The following is a 24,657-nucleotide window of genomic DNA, read 5'->3' as shown; positions in this document are numbered from 1 at the left end:
TTAAAATCTATTCAGTGAAGATGAGAAGCCCTATGGGAAGGACTGACTTGATCTGAATTATGTTTTTAAAACAGCAATTTGCTCTTTGTGAGGAAAATGGATTGAATGAGAGGAAAAAGCAGAAGCAGTAGGAGGCCGCAGTGGCATCCAAAGAAGGAATAATGGTGGGTCGGCCAGGACATTCTTCTCAGGACTCTCCGAATTATCCTTGCTCTGAAATGCCTCTTACCTCTGCAAAATAAAAATGTTATCCATCTAAACACTTTCTGCTTCAATGCAAAAAAGGGAAGGATAGCATACTCTCTGCAGCTGTTTCCCATCCCAGAGCTGTGTCCCATCTCAGTATCCTTTTCTCCACGTGGAGATTATTTTGAACCATCCAGGTGGTTTCGATCAAATTGTATACATGTAGAATATTATTCTTAAGCTCCAATACAACCCCACAGACACAAAGATTAACGTAAGCTGACTAAGGACATTTCAACTGCCAGGAGGTTAAGACAGTATTTAAATTCATAATCTGCAGTACTGTGGGGTTGAGCTATGACCTGCAAGATACGATTTACTGACCAATAAGAAAGACTTCATCAAGCTGGACTGTCATTCTGGAAGTGTTTCCTTATATACGATTCCTAGGTGCTGAAGCATCATTTTTAAAAAGCTCTGCTTTGGGAAATCAATGTGAGGGATTGTGTTAGGCAACACAGGCAGATCCAGCTTTTCGGGTGTGTGTCCTGTGCAGCTGTACAGGGCCTGTGCCTGTCTGCACTTGGTTTTATGCTCTGCTGTCACTATCTTGAATTCTTACTACATTTTTAAACAAGGAACCTCACATTTTCATTTTGCACAGGGAACCACAAATTATGTAGCTGGCCCTGATCACAGAGCTTGGAAAACTGTATGAAAATCTATTCCTCTGCTGTCAGGCATAGAGAGGTAGAGGAAGGAGTGGAGCACGTTTGAATAAAGGGATTCTCTGGCAAAGGAAATTCATTGCCTGTAGAATCTGAGATAATCTAGTCCAGTGGTTTTCAAGTGCCTGTGTTCAGTCCACGCCTACCTGATTTTTACCTCTCTGTGGAAAAATAGGAACATGGACGAGGAGGCCCTCAGTTTTTTGTAAAGGTAAATTCGTTCAGCTGAGAGGTCTGCTCTTTATTCTGAAATTAGACTAATCTTGCCACTTTTGGTCTAACATGTTTTCTGTTTTGTAACATATTGGTAGCAGGTAGGAACTTTTTATTTTAAAGCACGTCTATAAAATAAAACTTGACCACTTCATTTCAGCCTAATGCTTCTTGACAAAAAACAAACAAGCAAACAAACAAAACGCTGCATCCTATCCCTGTCTTCTGCTTTACCTTTACCTCTTTTTTTCTAATCCCAACCTCACTTTTCTCTTATTCTAATTATTCCCAATAGCAATGACACACAGTTCACAAATACTTGAACCTAATTTTTTAAGGTTGAGTAAAAGGTAATCAGAAATAAATTCACATGAATATTAGAACTTATAGGTAAATCCAAAGTGGAGGAGAGATTACCCTCCTGTAACCAGAGTACTTATAATTCTGTTTTATAAATCCATCCCCTTTTGTGTCCTAAAGGAAAGCAACAGTTTTCATCTTGGTATCCCCAACACTTAGCATCGTGCATTAGGCTCAATAAGCCTTCAATTGAATATATTGAAAATAAATTTTTTAAAAATGTATATTATATTATATTATATTATGTTATATTTAACTGGAAATGTCCCTGAAATGGAGGGGTGTCTCCATTCTATCACCTTAAGAAGGGTTAATAAAGGTGCATTGCATCTGTAGCAGGAAGTTAAAATTAGACATCTTCTCTGGTTCATCTGGATCTAAGACACCCGATACTAACACATTTTGAAATGAGGTGTGGAACCGCCAGATGGAGATTTGAGAAGCTGATGGTCAGGGACTGTTTTGTGACTCCTAGCTGAGCACCCACCACCAGCTGATATAACAGTTTGGAGATTAGAGCAGGATTTTTAGAGAGAGCTGCTGGCGCTCTGGGAATCTTGTCCTATCCCAACCCCCAGCCTCACCTTAAATCTGCGTATGGGGCTTCATTGGGACAACCCAGAGAGCTTGGGGAAACAATGGGTTAGACTTTGACTCAACCATGAGAAATCAAAGAGTAGGGAGAATCTGACACAGGGATACAAAGAGCTGCTATCTCGCGAGTGCGCTGAAACCTACAGGTCAAGGAATGTTTGTTTCTTGTTGGCAAAATGTGGCAGAGAGAGAGAGACCTGGCCTGAAAGGGTCTTAGATCTTGTCGAGGAGGGCTGTTTGGGGGAAATAACATGGCAGGGTATGTGAGGGCTGGTATAGGAGCTACTAGGGCCCAGTGAGAAGATTTGTGTTCACTCAAAGAGAGGAAACTGCAGAGGAGGGATCTCCAGTGAGGAGTGGATTACAAAGAACCTATGAAATATCCCACCTGACGAGAGAAAGAGGTGGCTTTAAACACCTAACAAAAGGCAGAGCTTTGATGCCCACAGCTAAGATCCCTGGAACATAGTACAGTGCCTGGAACATAGATGGGAATCAGCGGATATTCGGTGAACACAAAGAATGTAAACTTGTTGGGCAAATATCACAGGGGTAATATCCAGCATGGCACAGATGAGAATGATGAGGTCAGGTTCAGTGTGTTAAGTCAGGTTTAGTCCTAGTTACAGCAGAATCTAGTCGAGAGCACTATTCTGAATAGGTGCTCAGCACAGCACTGTGTGGCCATTGCCAGGTTTGTGATGTAAAGCAACTAAGAGTTCATAAGAAGACTCCAAGGTGGTCTTTCCTGGGGTACTTGTATGTACCTGGTTATTCGGTTTATCCTTAGGTGAAGTCAAGCCTTTAATGGTGACTACTGTGTGCCCGGCAGGATACAGGGCACTGGTGGTTCAAATATAAATAAGACAATCCCTGACCTCAGGTAGCTTATGGTGTACAGATTAAAGGCAGTAATTGGTCATTTACTTAATATATAGCATGAGCTCAAGAAATATTGGTTCCAGTAATGCCACTGTGAAATCAAGTGGTTGAACTCAGCTTCCCTGAGTTCTACAATCTACAATTAAGTATAGATTGCTACTTTTTGCCATCATCAGATTTCATTTCTTATTCTTTAATGATGATTGACTGAATATACTATTTTAAATAGAGTTATGTAGGTATTTCTATCAGTCTTTAATGTAATTAAACATTAGCATATATGGATATATTATTTTCTACTGCCCTTTTCTTCCTGGCTTGTTAATATGTAATATTTTGCTTCTGTGCATTCAATTTCCATTTGATTTTTCTCCTAATGTAATTTACTACCTGCAGAAATATGACGCCCGGAAAATACAGGAGTGAAATGCCCATTAGCATAATGCCACTATATCAACACATATTTTAAAGGGTCTTCTAGCCCAAGCCTATTTCTTAGATGATGCATTCAACCATAATTTTCAGCCTTTAAAATTAGTCCTTCTCATAGATCTGGAGACAGCTCTCTTTTCACACAACTGTTATGAATATTGTGGTTTTCTAACCAAAGAGATGTGACAGTAATTTCTTAAGAAAGATTTGGGACATTGTGACTGGTCCAAACTAAAAATGAAAGAAGAGGGAGAAAATAAACATAACCTCATGCCCTGTAAGTCTTCTGAGTGAAGACATGTCTGGAATTTATGCAGAGGGATAATTTACATATTTCTTCATCGATTCACTTATTCGTGTAGTAAATATTTTTGGTGTGCACATACTGTGCAAGGCACGTGGTAGATGGATAAAGGAGATGTGCTTCCAGGCCCACCAGAGTGAACAGCAAAGTGAGAGAGACAGAAGAGAGAAAAGTAAACAGGAACAAATGTATCATTAGACTTGGTGATAAATACCCTGAGAAGCAGATGAGCAGAGTGCTAAAGCACAGCTTGAGTGGGGCTGGGAGGTAGGAGATGGGAGACAACCTACTTAGAATCATGGGGGATGGGGTTTCTGAGGAGAGTTAAAAAATGAGAAGCAACCAGCCACTCAAAGAGTCAGAGGAAATAGCATGTGCAAAGGCCCTGAGGAAGGAAAGAGCTTGGCGTGTTCGAGAACCTTGAAGGACACCAAGGGGACTGGCACATGAGCAAGAAGAATAGCCCAAGATGAAGTAGGAGATGGAGAGATGCAGGGACTTACGGACCATGGAAAGCAGTTGAGAAATTCATCAGATCACACTGGGGAGCTGTTCAGTTCTTTGGAGCAAGAAAATAGCCTATCTCCTTTTGGCTTAAATGCTTGTTATGGCTGCTGCAAGAATAGGTAGGAAAAAAGGAAAGTCTAATAGGGGGACCAATATGGAGGCTGTGGCAATAATCCAGAGCGCTGGTGACTAGGGAGGTGGGAGTGGAGATGGAGAGAAGTGGAGAGGCTGAAGGTATAATTCGGGAAGGCAGAATGGAGAGAATGTGTTGATGAATTAGAATTGGAGAGTGCTGCAAAGGAAGGGAACAAATATAACTTCCAATTTTCCGGCTTGAATAACTGTGGGTGTTGGTGCCACTTGCAAAGATGGAGAAGACAGGAAGGAAGGTTGAGGCAAATTTAGGAATCAAGAATTTGTTTAGGGACATGGTGAGTTTAAGATATGCCACAGGTAATCGATAATGCCAAGTAGCTAGTTGTATATTTAAGTTTGCTGTTCTGGGGAAAGTTTGAGCTGGAGGTATAAATGTGGGAGTTTTTAGCATACAAATATTTCTTCCCAAGGGAATGGATGAGACCATCTAGGGAGACAGTGAACATAAAGCGAAGTGAGGCCCAGCTCTGTTAGGCCCCTGGATATTCCAGAATTTAGGGTTGAAAGGGAAAAAAAGGAACTCTTTAAGGAATAGTGAAAAAAAAGGAATATTAGAAGTATTGTGTGTCAGGGGCTCTAAGCTAGGATGTTTCAACATAGAGGGGCCATTAAAAAAAAGTTGAGGACTTATATGTACCAGTGCATATCATGCTGAATATTTATATGGATGATGTTATATTATCCTTTTAATAACCCTTCAAGGGAAGTACAGTTATTAAACTCATTTTACAAATGAGTAAACTGTAGAGAGATTAAGCAATTTGCCCAAATTTTGGACGCAGGCTTCTAACTCCAGAGTCTTACCCTTTGTGCCATCCACCTCTACAAACACATCCTGTGACTAAAAGACTAAAAAAGAGATGAAAACCAAAAACAGTAACTTTTGACTGCGTGAAATGATTGAAAACCTAAATGAGTTGTTTTGTGAGAGTGGTATTGGAGAGGGTTGTGCAGTGATGAAGAGATGAAGCCGAGTGCTGTGGAACAGAGAAGGGAAGTCAAGAAATGGGATGGTAGCCTTAGGAAGAAAACAGCTTCTTGAAGGGATGAGAGATTTCAGCACCTGGTTGAATGCTGGTGGGAATGGTTTAGCAAAGAGGGGGAGATTCATGACCAGGTTGGAAGCAGATAATCTAGGAGTAAAGTTGAGAAAGTGATGTAGGAGGAACATCGTCTGCCTTGCCTGCATCCCTTCCTGTGTGTGTAAAATAGAAACTTCCTTCCTTTCTGAAGGATTTAGAAGAGACCTTTGGCTCTCTGTATCTATGCCTCTCCAAAGGAAGAAGAGCAACTTCTCAAACTGTGAAAAGGACTGCAGAGGTCTGGCCCCACCTCCTCTGCCTTCTCTCTTTGGGATGTGGTACCCACAGCATCTTTGTGATGTTCTCTGAACATGGAGCAGCTTCACCGGGATACTGCTTCTCCAAGCTGCCAGCTTGTAATGGAGTCCTTGACTCCTGTCTTTATTTCTCAGTTGGTTCAGGATTTACAGAGGGAAGACAGTAGTTAATACATTAAAACCTCAGGTATAGAGAGAGGATGCTGTTGGATTCAGAGAACACATGGAGAGATTAGCTTTAACAAGAGGAGGACCATACCCTTTTCTGTAACAGGAAAAATGTTTTAAATAATAGGGAAAGATAAATGTAGGTTTATAGAGTTGCCATTGGGAAGAAGACAGTGACTTCTTTAATGTAATTTTAAACATTTTATAGTATGTTTATCTGAAGAAAGTCTGAAATCCAACTTTGCTGTATTGGGGGCTCACTTCATAGACCTCATGTGTTAAATGACTATTATCTGAACAGAAGAAAACTATAACAGGTTCCCCAGCGATCTTCAAACTGGGAGAGGGCACATGGTTGCCCTATTCTAGGGTAGCTAATTGGAGTCTATATAGGACAGTTTAAAGAAAATCCTTTTCAATCAGGAATACCCTCAGTAATGCAATCTTACACTTAAAAACAACAAGGCATCATTTTCATTTGAAAATATTTAGGATGACAATAGGATGGGTTGGTTTAAAGAGGTAAAGAAACAATGGATTAAATGAAGTGATGTTATCCACCAAGTTCCTGAATTAATATGTAAATAAGAGACCTATATTTTTGAACTTCTTTTCCTGTTTCTCATGTATTCATTTGGGGAAATTAAGATGGGAGATTTTTGTGCTACATTGGCATTTTAACTATAAACCATTGCGCTTTGGCCCAGATTATTGTTACCTGCAGAAGCTATCTTGACGGAGTTGCCTTATGTTGTGCGTAAGCAAAACTACATATGCTTTATACGATAGTTTGTAATAGGCCCTGTTAAAAATAGATTCCTTTAATCAGGAATGTTGGATAGAAGCCTAAAGTCTTAAAATAGTCTTATTTATTCTGATTTCCTTCTTCCTAAGATGAATAAACAGAATGCAATCGATGTGGCAATAGCAAGTTACAAATCATTTCATCAAAGGTAATAAAATTAAATTCCATCTCTGGGAGTTATTACAGAAGACTGTTGAACGTTTACAAGAATTTGACTTCCAAATCCTTCAAGCGCTAATCTTTGGATTTGCATAATGTGTTTCTACTTTCAGGATTTTCCAGTCGAAAGGCTTTGAAGTTCCAAGGCAAAAACTGAAATAAATTGGAAGTCTGTGTAATTTCAAAGTGAATGCTTACAATATAATGGTATAATTGGAAAGTACATGGAAGGGGAAACATAAAATTTTACTACTATTGACTTAATTTTTGGAAACTTGATAGGAGAAAGATAATATGCAAAATTCTTAATGAGTGATCAAAAATATAAAGTAGAACTTTCAAATCAATAAAATTATTTAATATTAGATTACTTTAAAACAGTAGATCCTGAACTTGAACCCCAGTTTTTGATTCCAGAGTCCTTGCTCTTTTCACTTCTTCATGCCACCACTGAAATTTTTTGCATGGGGATGTCAATTTATCAAGACTACAGAGTGTATTTTTAGAAATTACAAAGCTGAATTTAGTGAAAAAAGAAGTGAAATACTGTTCAGATTTATCATACTACTGATAATGGAGGTAGAATAATTTCCTTTGTCTAAGCTTCAAAACATTACCATGATCGGATGGGAAAGAGGCTATATTACGTGAATGTACTAAATTGATTATTATATCTGCTCCCAAACTGTCCAAAGTTACTTATTCTCTTAGTTTGTTTTCATGGATTTTATACATGAACTTGCTTGCATTTTTGTGTTATCCCTTGTGGCTTTTTCCCATTATGAAACCACTCATTCATTTAACTATTTATGACGTGCCTTCTATATGCCAAGAACTTTGCTAAGTCCTAGGAATGAAGTGGTGAACAGACTGAATTTCTGTGAATGCAGGAATTCAGTTGATCTGGTGGTGAGTATTCCTGATGAAAAATGCTTCCCTCCAACCTGTTTTCTCTGGGCTGGCATAAGCATGGGGATATAAATAAACCAGCTGGCAAACTTCAAGGACTTGGATGTCTTTTTCATGAAAGGTCAATAAGAAAGGCTAACCTTTTACATTAGGATTTATTGAACTCTGTAGAGGCAGATTGGTTTTGGATTTAATTTCTAGTATTTTTGTTACAAAATTAGGTATGATAGTAATGAATTCATGTATGCTTCTATATGGTTGATATTATGTACACTGGCCTTGCTCTTCACAGAGGTGAATTCAATTGCATTTAACAAGAGAATTTCTAGCAAACCATTTCTACATATCATTGCACCTGTGGCTCAATTCTTGAATTTTCTGTGCTCTGAATCTCCAAGATAGGAAAGTATAAATCTCTTAGAATGAATACAGGGCTAGAAATATCTTATTATAACAAGGTCTCTAGTTTTGGTGTCCCATTAACTGTTCCAATACCAGTTTGTACTCCCAAATGATAATTCTGTTGAAACTTTTTGCATTGGTTTGGAATTGTAAAAGAAGACTGTATAATTCCTGATCCCATGTTAATGATATTTTCTGTCTTAATCCTTGTGTTTAGGAACACGAAGAATAGATTGGCCACAGCAATTATAGAGGAGGCTGTAATTGGCATACCCCATACCCCAAGGGATTGTTTTCTTGTTTTAATGCATAGGTTTCCAATCTGTCATTTCTTCTGCTTGGACTTCTGAATATGCTTGTTTTTTGATGGTTTTGTGTTTTGTTTTTAGCTGCTGATTTTTAGTCAGACTTTACAGCAGGGGCAACAAAAGCCCTTAATTTTGCAGCGTGAAAATTCTTTAGGCATTCACTCTCAAAAGCTCTTTTTGAGTGACTTGACATTTTTGCAGCACACAGTATCCAACTTTGAAAATCTACATTCTCAGCAGCTTTACTACTTTAAAAAATATCCTTACATTAGCTCTTTTAGGAAGCAAGGAGACAGCTTTGCTAACAGTAATGAGTTGTGCAAATCACAGATGGTCTTCTGGTTGGAAATTACTGGAAAGGACTACAAGCATTGAGTCTTTGGGGCATAGCCATTCACATGCATCCACGTATGTATGTGTACATGTACATTTGTGTAAGTATACAACAAATAAATGGGGCAAAGAGGGAATTCGTATAGCTGCTACTGGTACTGCAGAGTTCTGTGGAATTTTACAAAGTAATTTCATTGAAATTAACACATTTTCTGTTCACAGTAACTCTCTTGGGTCAAGTAGGCAGATAGCATGAATGCCACCATTGTGGGTAAGAAAGTAGAGACCCAGACAGTCCAAGTTCTTGTCCAAAGTCACATGACTGATGAGTGTCAGAGCTGAAATTTATCTCTGTCTCGTAATTCTAAAGTATGGCTTTTTGGTCAAAATGTCCTGGTTGGATTCCAGCTTCCCTAATTTTTAGCCTCCCAACCAAACTTTTCGTATGCCCTAGGGAATATTCCCCTTATACTGTAGTAGATTTTCCCAACTGTTGCTATTATTGCTATGGGCATCCTAACAATATATAGTAAATGATTAATAGAAGGTTCATTTTTCCCCCACATAGCTACAGAGCTCAGGAACATATCCAATTAGTTATAATAAATGTACGATTTAAATTCACTTGATGGGAGAAGTAATTCCAGTTAAGAACTCAAGTTAAATGAATTTTTTTTTCTTATGTATTTAAGTCATACCAGGGTTTAGTTTAGGCTTAAGGTAGAGTTCTATTATGCAGTATTCAAACAAGTTAACAAAACTGTTAAAAGATGCAGAGCATGACAGGCAAAGAAAGATGAAAAGCATTGCTTAGCTATGACTTGGAGGGAAGATGATTGAAGGGTGGAGATAGTGGGAAGGTGAAAATCCCCACAATGTGAGAGGGAAAGGGAAGGTAAGACCAAAAGAGTATGACAGGTAATAAACCAGAGTAATAAACATCTAAATGTGAACATGCTTAGAGAAAGCTTCTCCATGGTGAAAGCCATTGAAATAGAGGATTGACCCACATCTTGGGGAGAAGTCCTGTGTGGTGAGCAGCTTAAAGCCACATTCACTCACTGTCGGCACAAGTCCTGGGCTCCAGATGTCCATTAAATCCTTTAAGCCAGAAGATTCATGTATTCTACTCCGTGATTTTGAAAATGAGTGGAAGATTTCTTATGTTTCTGGTAAAGTCGAAATAAGTTAGGCAAGAAAAAAATTTAGCTGATGACTATGAGATTAATTCTGTTTAAATTGGTTGGAATTGAAAGTTTTCTGCCATTCCTTTTTTTTCTCTAGTTCCTGTGACCGCACCTTTCATCATCCGCCTACAGGGCTTCTCCTGCTCCTTGGAGAACTGGTTGAAATCGGCATGAACCCTATTTTTACAGAGTAGGAGAGGCAAAAACCCTCCTCACACTTGCTTTCTAGTGCTTGTCCTTACTTCCTCCTAATTCCCTGGTCTCTACCTCTGCTTACGAGTTTGCTAATTTAGGTCCACTCCACACAGATTAAAAATATGTATAACTCAAGTGAACTATCCAATGGATTCAGTTGTTTTCCAGAAGATTTGGGGGCTCTCACAGGAAAAATATCATATTACACACCACCCAAAGGACTCCCATTTAACGTGTCTTCTCTTGTTATCTTCCACTCCTTCACCAAAATCCACACTCCAGAAAAGGTGAAGCCCCCTACAGAATGTAATGTAATCCCTATAGGCTCAGTGTTTAAAGTTGTGCAGCAGGGAAGGATCCTAAGAAACTGATATAATTTCCTCAGCATTCATAGAAGTTTGAACAAAATTATATCCCCTTACATCATCATAAAGAGATTGGAACTTGCATCCTGTACAGGTGCTATGCTAGGTACTTTCCTACAGGATGTTGACTTAATTCTCAGAACCTTCCTGGGTATGTTTTATCCCCATTTTATAGATGAGGAAACTGAGTCTCAGAGAAGTGTCCAACATTGTTCCCATGCTGAAAGGAGGTAGTGGGATATAAGTTTGGAGGAGTAGGAATAGTTCTTTTTTGTTCAAGAACAGAGGAACAAGAAAAGACAAAGATTATGAAACACCAGACGGTCTGCCTATCAGAGCCATGCCAAGAAGGATGGCTCCTTCTATTCATTTCCTTTTCCCCATCTAAGGTGTCGACACTTATTTTCCTTTGGAAACGCAAAGCACATTAAACAAAGATCCTTTCAGTGCCTATTAAGGGATTATTTTTGTCTCTATTTGTAGTGCTTCATTTATCATCAATGGGTATTTTATCTCATGTGCAACTACATAGGCCATTATGCTATATTTACATTTGTTTAACACATTTAACTAAGAACATTGTTAAAAATGTAAAAAGACTTCCCCTTTCATGAAATTTGGAAATTGAAGGTAGCATTTAGCAGGTTTCCTTGTCAACCACAGTAGTCATTTTTAGAATCCTTAAATGAGTAATTCAATTACCCACACAGTTCTGCTTTCTAAGATCGTGCAAATGGAAGTCTTTTCTTAAGCAAGCCCACAAAGCTTCTAGCAGTATTCCAGACTCCAGCAACAACATGAAAACATGATACCTTTCAAGTCTTGATTGGAAAGAGTGTCTGTTGGGGAAGGGCAGAAAGAAGAGGGAAAATACAGAAAAGCTACTGGCTGCTTGCCTTTGTCCTTTGCTCATTCCAAAGAGGCGATAAAAGGAGTTGTGGGACACTTAGGTGTTTGAAGTGTTGGAGAACTTCATTACTTATAGTATCTAGCCCTTTATCAAACATAAGATCCATTGTTGATATCCTCCAATGGGACACATAAATTTAGTAACTCTGATCAATTCTAAAACAGACCAACATAAGATATAAGCAATTTCTGGTGATGAAATAATCTGCTATGTGAATTGGAAATAAAACTTGTCACATTTACATTTTGAAAATAATCTTTGTTGAGAATTAGAGAGCAGCTGAATTTCTTTCAGTAAAATTTAGCACTTTTCCTTTCAATCCCTACTCCTCTGCACCCCTCTCCCCCCGGAAAACTTGCTTTATACTGAAACTCAAATTTAATTTTGAAATAAAGTTTATAGGATGAACTCTAGAAAATTAACCTTTTTGTAAGTGAAAATGGTCAAATATTGGTGATTTCTTAGAGTTTGTAGGGTTCAGTGTGATCTTTTTAGTATAGTCTAAGTCTTTGTGTCTAAGTGCAGTTTTCAGAAAGCCACGTTGGGACAAATTAACGATGCTGCTTTGGTGACCCCCAGCTTATTTCTTAACTTCTTGTTAATCTTAATGCCTTCTTGAGCTGCATATAGTACTCCCTTAACTTTTAGTTCCAGTCTACAAACTCCAGACTAAAACAAGAATGATGTTATTGGAAGACCAAGGCATTAATAAATACATAACCCTGTACAAAGTAAACCCTTGTTTCCTTAAGTATGTTGTACATTACGACATACTTGGTTGTATGTTGATTTGTATGTTGTAGGTGATTTTTGGTGGTGATTCCTTGAAGGACATTGCATGCAGTTTGCTTAAGTTGGAAATACAGCCTTCAGCCTAATTTCAACAAAGCAACCAAAGTGATTCTTTTAAAATACAGTCATCGTGCCTTTTCTCCTTTGCTCACATCCTCTCCTGGCCTCATTCTTGAATGACCTTGAAGCTCTGTATAATCTGTCCTCTTTCCCCTGCTCCCCAGCGCCATCTTGTTGACCTCATCTCCTGTTTCTCTTCCCCTCCCTTTTTCTGTTCCAGCCACTTTGTTCCTCTAACACAAAAAAACTGGTTCCCCATTTGCTGAAATGCTGCTCCCCAAATATGCTCGTGGCTCCTTCTTTCAGGTCTCTTCTCAAAAGTCTGATGGTGTGAAAGCACTACCTTGGCTCTCCTTTATATAATAGTATGCATGTACACCTCTGTTCGCTATCCCTTTTACTCTGCTTTATTTTAATCCACAGTACTTTTTGCCACCTGATTTGTTATATATTGGTTTCTTTCTTTGCTTATTACTTGTCTCCCTCTATAAGAATGAGGATTCCATGATGACAGGTATTTTGCCTCTTTTGCTCACTGTGTATCCGTGGTGCCCAGGAGAGTACCTGGTGCACGGTAGCCATTCAAGGAATGAATGAATTGTCCCTTTCAGTTCATGAAAAGCAGGGGGATGGGGATAGGGAATAGCCATCCCCAGTGAGGAAAGGATCCTTCTTTAGAGTCACTCTACTTTGGCCATCTTTGGGAGGCTAGAGGACAAGACTTTCATTCTATTTCTTTCTACTGTCACCTTTTTGTAGCAAGCAGCCATTCAGTAACTATATGTAATCTTCATTGTAAATGAATAAGTTAAAAATTCAGTCAGTTTCAGATGGAGACTTTTTATTGGAGTATATGGTATACTCAAAAAAGATGCAAAAACCATAGACCATTAGATTTTCACAAAGTAAATACATCCTGGTACCCAGAACCCAGATCAGGAAACAAAGTAGTACCAGAATCCCAGAAAGCCCTTCATGTCTCTATCAATGTCATAACTCCCCAGCAGTTATCCTATCCACACTTCTAATATCATAGATTGTTTTGCTTCTATCTGAACTTTATATAAATGGAATCCTACAGCATGTGCCTTTATGTATCTGTCTCCTTTTCTGAACATTATGAAAACCATCCATGTTGTTGCAAGAAGTTGTAGTTTGTTCATTTCCATTGCTGTATAAAATCCATTATGTAAGTATCATCATAACTCACTTATGCATTTCTACTGTTGGTAAGACATTTGGGCTGTTTTTGATATTTGTGTATTACAGATAGTGCTTCTGTGAATACTCTCAACTGGGTCTTTTGGTGAACACGCCTATATTTGTGTAGGATAAATTCTAAGAATACAATTGGTGAGTCAAAAGATGCATGCCTTCAGCTAAGCGGGCATTTGCCCAAAGTGGTCTCCACCATCAGTGTCCCAGAATTCCAGTTGCTCCTTATCACCATACTTCATGCCATGTCTTTGACATTTTAGCCCTTTTGGTAGATCTATTCATGAGTGCAATGTGGTCTTAGTTTGTATTTCTCATGACTAGTGCTGTTGAGCACTTGTTAATATATTTGTTGGCAATTTGGATAAAGCGAGTCAATTTTCATGAATATTAAGTAGGTAACATAGGTGGTATGTGAAGATGGCAGATATCCTACAGGTGATAATTAAATGACTAAAATTGAGTAAACACTGCTTTCATTATAGAATCTTCTACTAATTGATATATTCTATTTCTTTAACAAAGCTTTTGCTCTGGTAAATTGAATTTAATAAACGCTTATTGAGAGCTTATTATGAATAACCTCCCATGCAGAATGGTGTCAGGCCACCAAGATCTATGTCATTGAAAGCTACCCAGAGGAGACCACATCTAAGCCGAGTCTAGAAGCAGGAGCAGGGTCTGACCGTGGGGCAGAAAGTGGAAGCTAATATACTGGAAAAGCTTGAATAAAACCTGCAGGTGTGAAGGTGTATGAAACTTTCAGGAAATTCCAAATGCACAGGTGTGACTACCATAACTGATAAAGAAAACTGCCAACCAGCTTTCTGTAGGGAATTAAGACTAGAAAAATGACACTTAACATTACCCTCCAGAAGAACCAAGGGTCCAGAGTAAGCTGGGCTTAGGGTTCAGTTACATTACAAATATCAAGTTGTGTAGCTTGAAGTATTTGAATTTACCTCATATCATTTACCAATTATTTTTATACCAAGAGAAATGTTCTCATGCTTAAGTGGCCTTTTGCTTTCCATGTTAGGCCTGATGTCAGCTCTCTAAAATGCAGGAGTGAGCAATACATTTATTGTCATTGAGAGTATCTGGAGAAACAGTATAAACGCTATAATCTTTCCAGCTAAGATGCTGTTACCGATGAAACAGAAAAGCACTGGCAGCCTCTAGTTATACAGATAAGCATTTCATTATTCTTTTCTGGGTTGAAATTATTTATTTCTAACTAATGTTTTACTATAGCATTAAAAAACACTCCTGTCAAAACTACAAGCAATAGTCAAATGCATTGTCTTTGTCTGAAGTTACATTTTATTTGCTATTCAAAAAATAAAGGTCTTTTTTTATCACCTTACATTTTAATATATTTTAGTGAAACCTTTCAGAATGATTAGACAGAAGATTTTCTTCCCCACTAGTTTCAAGAATATTTGAAGAATTTAAAATACTGTAGGGAAGGTCTGTAATTTCTGTATATACCTTGTTCTCTTTCAAGGCCGAGTATAACTCAGTTGTTGAAAGAAATTATGGTGGAGATAAATGTGAAGAAAGTGTGTCTTTCTCTAGAGTCAGTAATTACAGCATGTGGTATTCTTTACCTGTAGGTTGAAGAAAAGGTCCCAGTCGGTGGATATTACTGCTCCAGGGTTCAACCCTTTGGCTGGTGCAGGAAAGCAAATGCCACAGGCCAGTAAACCCACCACACCCAAGACGCCCATCATTGAAGAAGAGCAGAACAACGCAGCAAATTCCCAGAAGCATCCTTCCCGAAGGAGTGAGCTGAAGCGGTTCTACACCATTGGTGAGCACCACGATTTATGCAAGTGAATAGATGGGGTCGATCCAAACAGCACAGTGAATGTGCAGGGCTGTGGTTAAATGCCCCTTGTTTATATAACGTGTACAGTCCGCCCTCAGTATCCACGGGGATTGGTTCCAGGACCATTCAGGGACACCAAAATCCAAGGATGCTCAAGTCCCTTATGTAAAATGGCATAGTATTTGCATATAACCTACACACATCCTCCCATATACTTTACTTATTTATTTATTTATTTATTTATTATTTTACTTTATTTATTGTTTTTGGCTGCATTGGGTCTTCATTGCTGCGTGTGGGCTTTTCTCTGGTTTTGGCGAGCGGGGACTGCTCTTTGTTGCAGTGCATGGGCTTCTCATTGCGGTGGCTTCTCTTGTTGCGGAGCACGGGCTCTAGGCGCACGGGCTTCAGGAGTTGTGGCACATGGGCTCAGTAGTTGTGGCTCGTGGGCTCTAGAGCACAGGCTCAGTAGTTGTGGCGCACGGGCTAAGTTGCTCCGCAGCATGTGGGATCTTCCCGGACCAGGGCTCAAACCCGTGTCCCCTGCATTGGCAGGCGGATTCTTAACCACTGCACCACCAGTGAAGCCCGCTCCCATATACTTTAAATCATCTCTAGGTTACTTATAATACCGAAGGTAATGTAAATGCTATGTAAATAGTACTGGATGTGCAGAAAATTCAAGTTTTGTTTTTTTGGAACTTTCTGGATTTTCCCCCCCAAATATCTTCAGTCCTTGGTTGGTTGAATATGTGGATGTGGAACGTGCAGATACAAAGGGCCGACTGTATATCTTTCTGATGGTTTATGTGAACATCTTCTCATACCGTCTGCACATGGAGTTGGAAAAATACTGCACACCTTCAGCAAAGTTAAGTAAGAGAGTAGGCCTGAGGACCTTCTATATCCTGCCTAAGAGAAGTACATTACATATATATGGTTTTCCAAGTTTTAAGCTTATGTGCTACTATTTTCATTTTTGCCAGTCTTTAGCCAGGAGCCGTTTTTGTTTTTGGTTTTCGGTTTTTGCTCTCTTCATTCTCCCTCCAGGCTTTCAAGTGGCTGACCCTGTTCTGTCAGGTTGTTGAGACAGTGGTTGATGCCAGCCTGTAACTAACAAAGCCACTAAGAAAATAGAAAATTATTACGTTCTGAGGAAGGACAAATTATGTTGTAGGTCCGTTTTTACCTTGCACTTTACTTCACATTGGAGAGATTGAATCACATACAGATCCCAATGTATGACAGGGTAGTAGGCTGTGGATAGGGTCTTGCAGACATTATGCCTCCTTTTTCCCAGGTAGAATAATATCCTGTAATTTTGAACATTAACACTTAATTGGAGTGTTAGAGGTAATCAATTCAAATAAGTTGAATTACCAACTTTTATGTACCAATATTTGTTCATCATGTCTTTGGCCTTGATTTTTAACTCACAATAACAATTTTCAGTGTTTTAGGTCTAATGGAGACAAAAGTTGCTAAACATATGTATGGTAGAGGTGATGCGTAGGGGAGATCAATCTACCAGGAAGAAGATGGATGCTTCGGTGTTGCTTATTATTTCATTTGGAGAGATTTGCTCATCACCAAAATCCTTAATAGTAGACACTGTTGGCTTAATGGCTTTACCAAAGTTACATCAAAGGGGTCATGTTTTTCTTGGTATCCAGCACCCCGCCACCCCATTATGGGATGTTTGGAATTTTTTCTCAGATATTTTAGTGCCTCTATCTAGAAATGTAATCAGATCAGATTTCTAGTTCTGATTCCCATACCAATTTTCTGTGTGACTTTGTCCAGTCATTCTCCTGTGTGTTTGGGTTAAATTACTTACTGCACACTTGAAGAGATGCCTCCATGTATGTCTAGTAGTATTTCAGGATTTGTCTCCTAAAACCATGCTTTCCCTTCCTACCATTTTATATCTTCTTCCTATATCTACTCTCAGGTTTCCTTTTTTCGAGATGAAGATGTTAAAGTCTTATTTTTTAATAGGCAACAAGCATGGTGTCTTTGAGGATATCAGTGGTCAGCTATAATGAGAATTGATGTAAGAGAGTATAGACAGGTACATATTTCCATTTTTAAAACTTATGATAGCAGAGTTCTAAAAATCAATCAACTAGAAAAGCCCGTGACATTTACATAACTGCTTCTCTCTCCATTTTCCAATGTCCTCTCCTCCCACCTCTCCTCCCACATATCCACTACCATCTACTGCTTTTCTGATTTATTAACTGGATAAGAAGACAGTATTTTGCCTTCAGAAAATAAAGTTTATCTTATAAACTCAATATTCCTTAAAGATGAGAAATGAGGGTAAAACATTGACCCCCAGCTTGGCCAATGTAAATAAACAACTATGCCTGAGAAATAGAATTCTAAATGGTGAGTTTGGATTGCAAAAAGATGAACTATAAGTTATTTTAAATAGTCCTACAACTAGTGAATGTTTAATTTTTGGATTTGCAACAGTTTGATTCATAAGCAATGTCAGTGGCATGTCTATATGTTAAAATAGACCTGGAGACATTTTCAAGGCTGAAATATTAGCAACCATGTAATCACCTGTATTGAAAGATCATTTCACAAAACAAGCCTATTTCAGTATCCCTTCGTAAATGTATTGGTAATAAATACAACAACAATTATAATTGCCATTTATTGGTAATTCCAAATACTAGGCACAAGTTAAGCTCCTTTCTTCTTTCTCAATTGATCCTCACAACTCTTGTAAGTATTATACTCTCCATTTTTTTTAATGAGGGATAGAACCTTAAAGAAATTAAAGAAAAAACTGTGAGCCAGAGATAGCCAACTCTGCGAATGAAATTAACCTTCTTGTGACATTTTAGAGTCTGCCTTCTATGTCACTCGGAAGGGTACCATCCCTGTCTAGAGAGGTGAGCCCGAGGAGTTTCTGTGAGTGATACAGTGGAGTGATATTTTCACTGCAATCCCCAGAAAATTTCACTTAAGGAAACCATGCCAACTAACCCATCCACCAGCCAATATGCTCTTTCATTTAAAGGTATCTTTCAATGTCTCAATTTATAGCTCACACAACTGGAAAAACCTGGGAGCCCTCTTGTGGCCAAGTTGCTACTACATTTAAATTTAGCAATGAAGTGCAGTACTATATTTAAGTAATCATTCTGGGAATTGAAGAATTTTTAAATTAAAAAAAAGAACTAGAAAATTTTGGAGTTATTTAAATGTCTCTTAGTGGCTAATGAGTGGCTGCAGTAGCTTCTCTAGAAATTTCTTTTGATCTCACAGCTTTTATCCCTCATGCACTTATGTATAGGATCTACTTCCTGTTGAGAGAACTCTAGGAAATAGAAATGATTGCCTCCTTGTATAGACAATAGATTTAGGTCCTTAATTATTCCTAATAACAAAAACATGTTAAACCAATTATAGCAGCAAAAAAAAAAAAATGGCACGGCATAAACTCATTACTTTTTATAGGAAAACAATCCATCTTATAAGAAGTATAATAAAATTTCATTGTTTTGATATAAGCAGAGGAAAAGCTGTTCTCTATTGGTGTGAGATATATGAATCTTCAGTTAAATTAAAAGGAGAGTAACCACTATATCAGGACTGTGGCTAAAGAAAGAGTTTGTTCTGTGCTGCTTTTGTCACCAACTGCATAATCTTGCACGGTTATTTTCCATCACTTGACCTTAACCTTCTCATCTGGACAGTGATAGATTTAGACCAAATCAGTCTTTCTGAGTATTTTTTCTTGCTCGCTTTTTATTATACAGTTGACCGTATGAAGTACTGTATACGTTTTCTATTGCTGTGAAACAAATTACCACAAACTTAGCTGTTTAAAACAACACCCATTTATCAGCTCACAGCTGTGTAGGTCAGAAGTCCACAAAACATGACTATATTTTCTGCTCGGGGTATCTACAAGGCTAAAATCAAGGTGTTAGCTGGGCTGAGTTCTTGTCTGGAGGTTGGTTCAGCTAGGGAAAAGTATGCTTCCAAGTTCATTCCTTTTGTTGGCAGAATTCAGTTCCTTGAAGTGGTAGGTCTGAGGCCCCCATTTCCTGGTTGGCTGTCAACTGGGGCTCACTCTTAGCTTTCAGAGGCTACTCTCTTCCCCTTGCCATGTGGCCTCTTCCATCTTCAAGCCAGTAACTGCATGTCAAATCCTTCTCTTATGAATCTCTAACTTCCTCTCCTTGGGCTAGCCAAGAAAGCTCTCTGCTTTAAACGGCTTATGTAATTAGGTCAGGGCCACCCAGATGATCTCCCTGTTTTAAAGTCAACAAAACCTAATCATGGGTGTAATGTCCATCATATTCACAGGCCTGGGGATCACACACGTGTGTACATAACAGGGGTGAGGAGTCTTGGGGACCATCTTAGAATTCTGCCTAACACATTTTACAACACTTACCAGTGCACACTCAACCACCAACATAGCTGAAAAAAATTTCCTGAAAACATTTCCTTACTCTCCATTCTGATCGTTATTTTCATTTTTTTAAATGCAATCTCAACACACTAAATTGACTACATGGTCTGTTAATGAGTTGTGACCTACAACTGGACTAGATACTTGAAGTCCTTCAGGTACTTAAAATTCTATTATTATTTTAAAATAAAAGTGTTAATTAGAACTAGAATAATATAATATTAAATTAGTGGACTAGCTCTAATGGGTAAACAGATGAAAACAGAATAGAATTGTTCCCTACTCCAATTTTTGTTTGTGCTCCATAAAACTACTTGAGTTTAACAATGTGTGTAAGAAACCTATATCCTTCAGAAACACAGTCCCTACTTAAAGATGGAAGATGAAACCAAATAGTAGACTCATATTTTTAATACTCCATGTATTCTCTACATTTAATTTAGAGAACTACATGTAAGGACTTCTGAAAAGAGTTGTAAAGCAGATGTAGAGATAGTGAAGAAGACTGGGCATGCAGGATCCAACAGTGTCCCAACGCTCCCTAAGCTGGGCTTGTAAGTCCATGTAATATTCATTCCTTGATTCAGAATCTAAAGCCAGAGTTCGTACGTCTCTCTCCAGCCTCTGTGACTATTAGTAAAATGTGCTGATGTCTTTCCATTCTGAGACTTTTTTCGCTTGACAGTTAGGAAGTGGGACAGGTCTTGAATAGATGTCTCCATAATCAGAGTCATTCAGTGACACACCAAATGCTGACTAGTCCTCGATCAGACCCAGCTGTGTGAAGGCCTCATAGAAGATGCTGGTCAGAATAAGAAGGGTAAACAGAGATCCCTGCTCTTGAGGTGTTCATCACGTGTGTGTTGGGGGGAGGGAGTGCTTGGTTAAAACAGGCACACCAGTGAGTAGAATACAAGACAGATGCTCTCAATGCCATGGGTGGGGCCAGAGGTAGGGGAGATGAGTGAGGAGCAGCGGAGGGCAGGGGAGGTTCACTCGAAGTGCTGTGGAATCCAGAAGGTGGAGAAATCACATCAGACCTTAAAGGCACTCTGGGGCTCTTTATTGGCTTCATAGATCTAGTCACCCTTCATCACCCTCCGTTCTCCTCGCTGCCTTGGCATCTAGCACTTAGCTGTCTTCCTTATCTTCTTGTGTTAGCATGTCTCCATACCAAATCTCAATTCTTATGAGTAGGAAAGGATGGTATTAATGTCATTAATCCTAACACTGAGTACAGTGTAAGGCACACAGTAAGCGCTAAATAAACTTTGGGGATGGCAAAGAGGAGGGAGGGGGGGGTGTTGTTGGAGGTAGTGGTGATGAACCTTGCCCTTTTCAGTGGAGGAGGAGGGAAGAAATGGGCCAAGAGCTTAGTGTAAAAAAGAGCTTTGAATACTTCCGGGCATGAGAGAAGGATTGGAACCCCTGCTGTGGAGAACAGTGAATAAGATCTACAACTTTTAAATCTGTTAGAAAAGAAAAAGGTTAGATTTAACAAAGCCCTTTTTTATTTTTTTAATTGAAGCATAATTGATTTCCAGTGTTGTGATAATTTCTGTTGTACAGGAAAGTGACTCAGTTACATTACATACATATATATACATATGTGTGTGTGTGTGTGTGTGTGTGTGTGTATATATATATATTCTTTTTCAGATTCTTTTCCATTATAGGTTATTATAAGATATTGAATATAGTTCCCTATGCTATACAGTAGGTCCTTATTGTTTATCTATTTTATTTGTAGTAATTTGTATCTGTTAATCCCAAATTCCCAATTTATCCCTCCCCCCTTTCCCCTTTGGTAATCATAAGTTTGTTTTCTGTGTCTACAAGTCTATTTTTGTTTTGTAAATAAGTTCATTTGTACCATTTTTTTAGGTTCCACATAAAAGTGATATCATATGATATTTGCCTTTCTCTGTCTGACCTGTTTCACTTAGTATGATAATCTCTACGTTCATCCATGTTGCTGCAAATGGCATTATTTCATTTTTTATGGCTGAGTAATATTCCCTTTTGTGTGTGTGTGTGTGTGTGTGTGTGTGTGTGTGTGTGTGTGTGTATGTACACATCTTCTTTATCCATCTTCTTTATATCATCTTCTTTATCCATTCATCTGGGTTTTTAAAAAATATTTATTTATTTTTGGCTGTGTCGTGTCTCAGTTGAGGCACGTGGGATCTTTCGTTGCGGTGCACAGGCTCTTCGCTGGGGCATGTGGGCTTCTCTCTAGTTGTGGCGCACGGGTTCCAGAGCATGTGGCCTCTATAGTTGCGGCACGCAGGCTCTCTAGTTTTGGCATGCGGGCTCAGTGATGTGCAGGCTTAGTTACCCCGCAGCATGTGGGATCTTAGTTCCCTGTCCAGGGGTCGCACCTGCGTCCCCTGCATTGGAAGGTGGATTCTTAACCACTGGACCACCAGGGAAGTCCCTCCATTCATCTGTTGATGGACATTTAGGTTGCTTCCATGTCTTGACTATTGTACATAGTGCTGCTGTGAACATTGGGGTGCATGTATCTTTTCAAATTAAGAGTTTTTGTCTCTTCCACATATATGCCTATGAGTGGGATTGCTGGATCATATGGTAACTCTAGTTTTAGTTTTTAAGGTCCATACTGTTCTCCATAGTAGCTGTACCAATTTACATTCCCACCAACAGTGTAGGAGCATTCCCTTTTCTCCACACCCTCTCCAGCATTTATTATTTGTAAACTTTTTGATGATGGCCATTCTGACTGGTGTGAGGTAATACCTCATTGTAATTTTGATTTGCATTTCTCTAATAATTAACAATGTTGAGCATCTTTTCATGTGGCTGTTGGCCATCTGTATGTCTTCTTTGGAGAAATGTCCATTTAGATCTTCTGCCCATTTTTTTGATTGGGTTGTTTGCTTTTTTGATAATGAGCTGTATGAGCTGTTTGTATATTTTGGAAATTAAGCCCTTGTCGGTCGCATCATTTGCAAATATTTTCTCTCATTCCTTAGGTTGTCTTTTTGTTTTGTTTATGGTTTCCTTTGCTGTGCAAAAGCTTATAAGATTGATTAGATCCCATTTGTTTATTTTTGCTTTTATTTCTTTTGCCTTGGGAGACTGACCTAAGAAAACATTGCTATGATTTATGTCAGAGAATGTTTTGCCTGTGTTCTCTTCTAGGAGTTTAATGGTGTCATGTATTATATTTAAAGCTCCCTTTTATTATGCTATTTAAATGCTCTCTCCAAGTTCAAAGACAAGGCAGAAAAGGGTTGAAGTTAGCCTTCCCAGGCTCCTGGCTCAGCAGGGCTTCCAAACAGGGCCAATAGGGGGCTCCTTGGATAACAGGTGTCTGTATAATACCTCTGGAACTTTCCTTCAGTTGAGACTTCCGTGCAGGTCCTCACCTTGTCAAGCGAACTAACAGTCTGTTCACGCCTTTTAATCTCTTGTTTGCCCTCATGGATCAGTCTCTACCTTTTGTCCTTTCTGTATTAAAGTATCACCTTTTCTTTGTTGAATACCATCTATGATGAATCGGTCAGTGTCCTCTACACAGTAATTTCCAGTTATATTCAGATAAACAAATTCTGGGTTTATTTGGTGGATGTGTTTAACTCAAACTTTTTCATATGTGAAAATATGTTCCTTCATTTATTAACCTATTCACTTATTAATTAAATAAATATTTATTAAATGCCTACTACAAGCCAGGCCTTGTTCAAAGTGCCACTAATACAAGAGAAAATAAGACCAAGTCCAGGCACTCAGGTGCTTATATTCTAGTGGGAAAAACAGGGTATAAATAAGCAATTGGATATTCATTGTCAATGAGTAGTAAGTTTTTTTTTTTTTTTTAAATATTTCCTCTTTTTTATTTATTTATTTATTTATTTATTTATTTATTTATTGGCTGTGTTGGGTCTTCAGTTCGTGTGAGGGCTTTCTCTAGTTACGGCAAGTGGGGGCCACTCTTCATCGCGGTGCGGGGACCGCTCTTCATCGCGGTGCGCGGGCCTTTCACTATCGCGGCCCCTCCCGTTGCGGGGCACAGGCTCCAGACGCGCAGGCTCAGTAGTTGTGGCTCACGGGCCCAGCTGCTCCGCGGCATGTGGGATCTTCCCAGACCAGGGCTCGAACCCGTGTCCCCTGCACTAGCAGGCAGATTCTCAACCACTGCGCCACCAGGGAAGCCCGAGTAGTAAGTTTTTAAAGAACAATAGAACAGGTTAATGGAGGAAGGTGATAGAAAAGTTACTCTGTAAAATGTGTTTAAATCTTATACAATTTTTATAAACGTTCTAGCAGATAAATGATACAGTTCTGAGAAATCAGTTAGGCTGGTTTCAATTACAGGACATTCGATACATTAATAATAGATTTTTCAAAGAGTTGTTTTTCGCTTGGCATAGAATTAATTTATGAAAAGACTAATGGAATTGATATTTGCAGCATGAAGAAGAAAATGATTGAGGGGAAACTTAATGATCCTCAAGCTTCCCAGCATTGTTTTGAAGAGGAGGTGCCTAGATGTTCTTCACTTCTACCAAGAAAAGAATAAGTTGTAGCAAAGAATATAAAAATTAAATATTGGGGGAATGTAACAATTTGAGCACTGTTACTGGGGAAGTTTGCGTTGTGTTTTCTAAAGTACAGCCGTTAACGTCTTTAGAGTGGTTTAGGCATCAACTTGCCTGGAAAAGTGCTCCGATCAGCTCTCCAAGATCCTAAATGGTTTTGATCAGTGGCAGGAAGGCAGAAGGGTAGTCATTCATTCCACTGTGCTTACTGAGCTCCTTCTTTTGGTCCCAGAGGCAGGATGGATCAATGGTGAGGAACTTGGCCTCCGGAATCTGATGTCTAAGTTGGAATCCCATTCCCCTTGCTAGTTATG

At 38.8% G+C, this 24,657-nt stretch overlaps 1 protein-coding gene across 6 annotated transcripts in view; it reads left to right on the top strand.

Annotated features, from left to right (window-relative positions):
• Positions 1-24,657, top strand: part of OXR1 (oxidation resistance 1) — a 458,270-nt gene that overhangs the window by 201,017 nt on the left and 232,596 nt on the right. For all 6 annotated transcript variants that reach the window (XM_057531888.1, XM_057531886.1, XM_057531885.1 and 3 more), the window contains one exon: positions 15,126-15,322. In XM_057531888.1, coding sequence (XP_057387871.1) covers positions 15,126-15,322 — 197 coding nt within the window. The remainder of the gene's footprint in view (positions 1-15,125; positions 15,323-24,657) is intronic.

This window comes from Balaenoptera acutorostrata, chromosome 17 (genome assembly GCF_949987535.1).
Source record: "Balaenoptera acutorostrata chromosome 17, mBalAcu1.1, whole genome shotgun sequence".
Taxonomy (NCBI): domain Eukaryota; kingdom Metazoa; phylum Chordata; class Mammalia; order Artiodactyla; family Balaenopteridae; genus Balaenoptera; species Balaenoptera acutorostrata.
The sequence above is the reverse complement of the archived record's forward strand: the minus strand, read 5'-3'. Positions and strand labels throughout refer to the sequence as shown.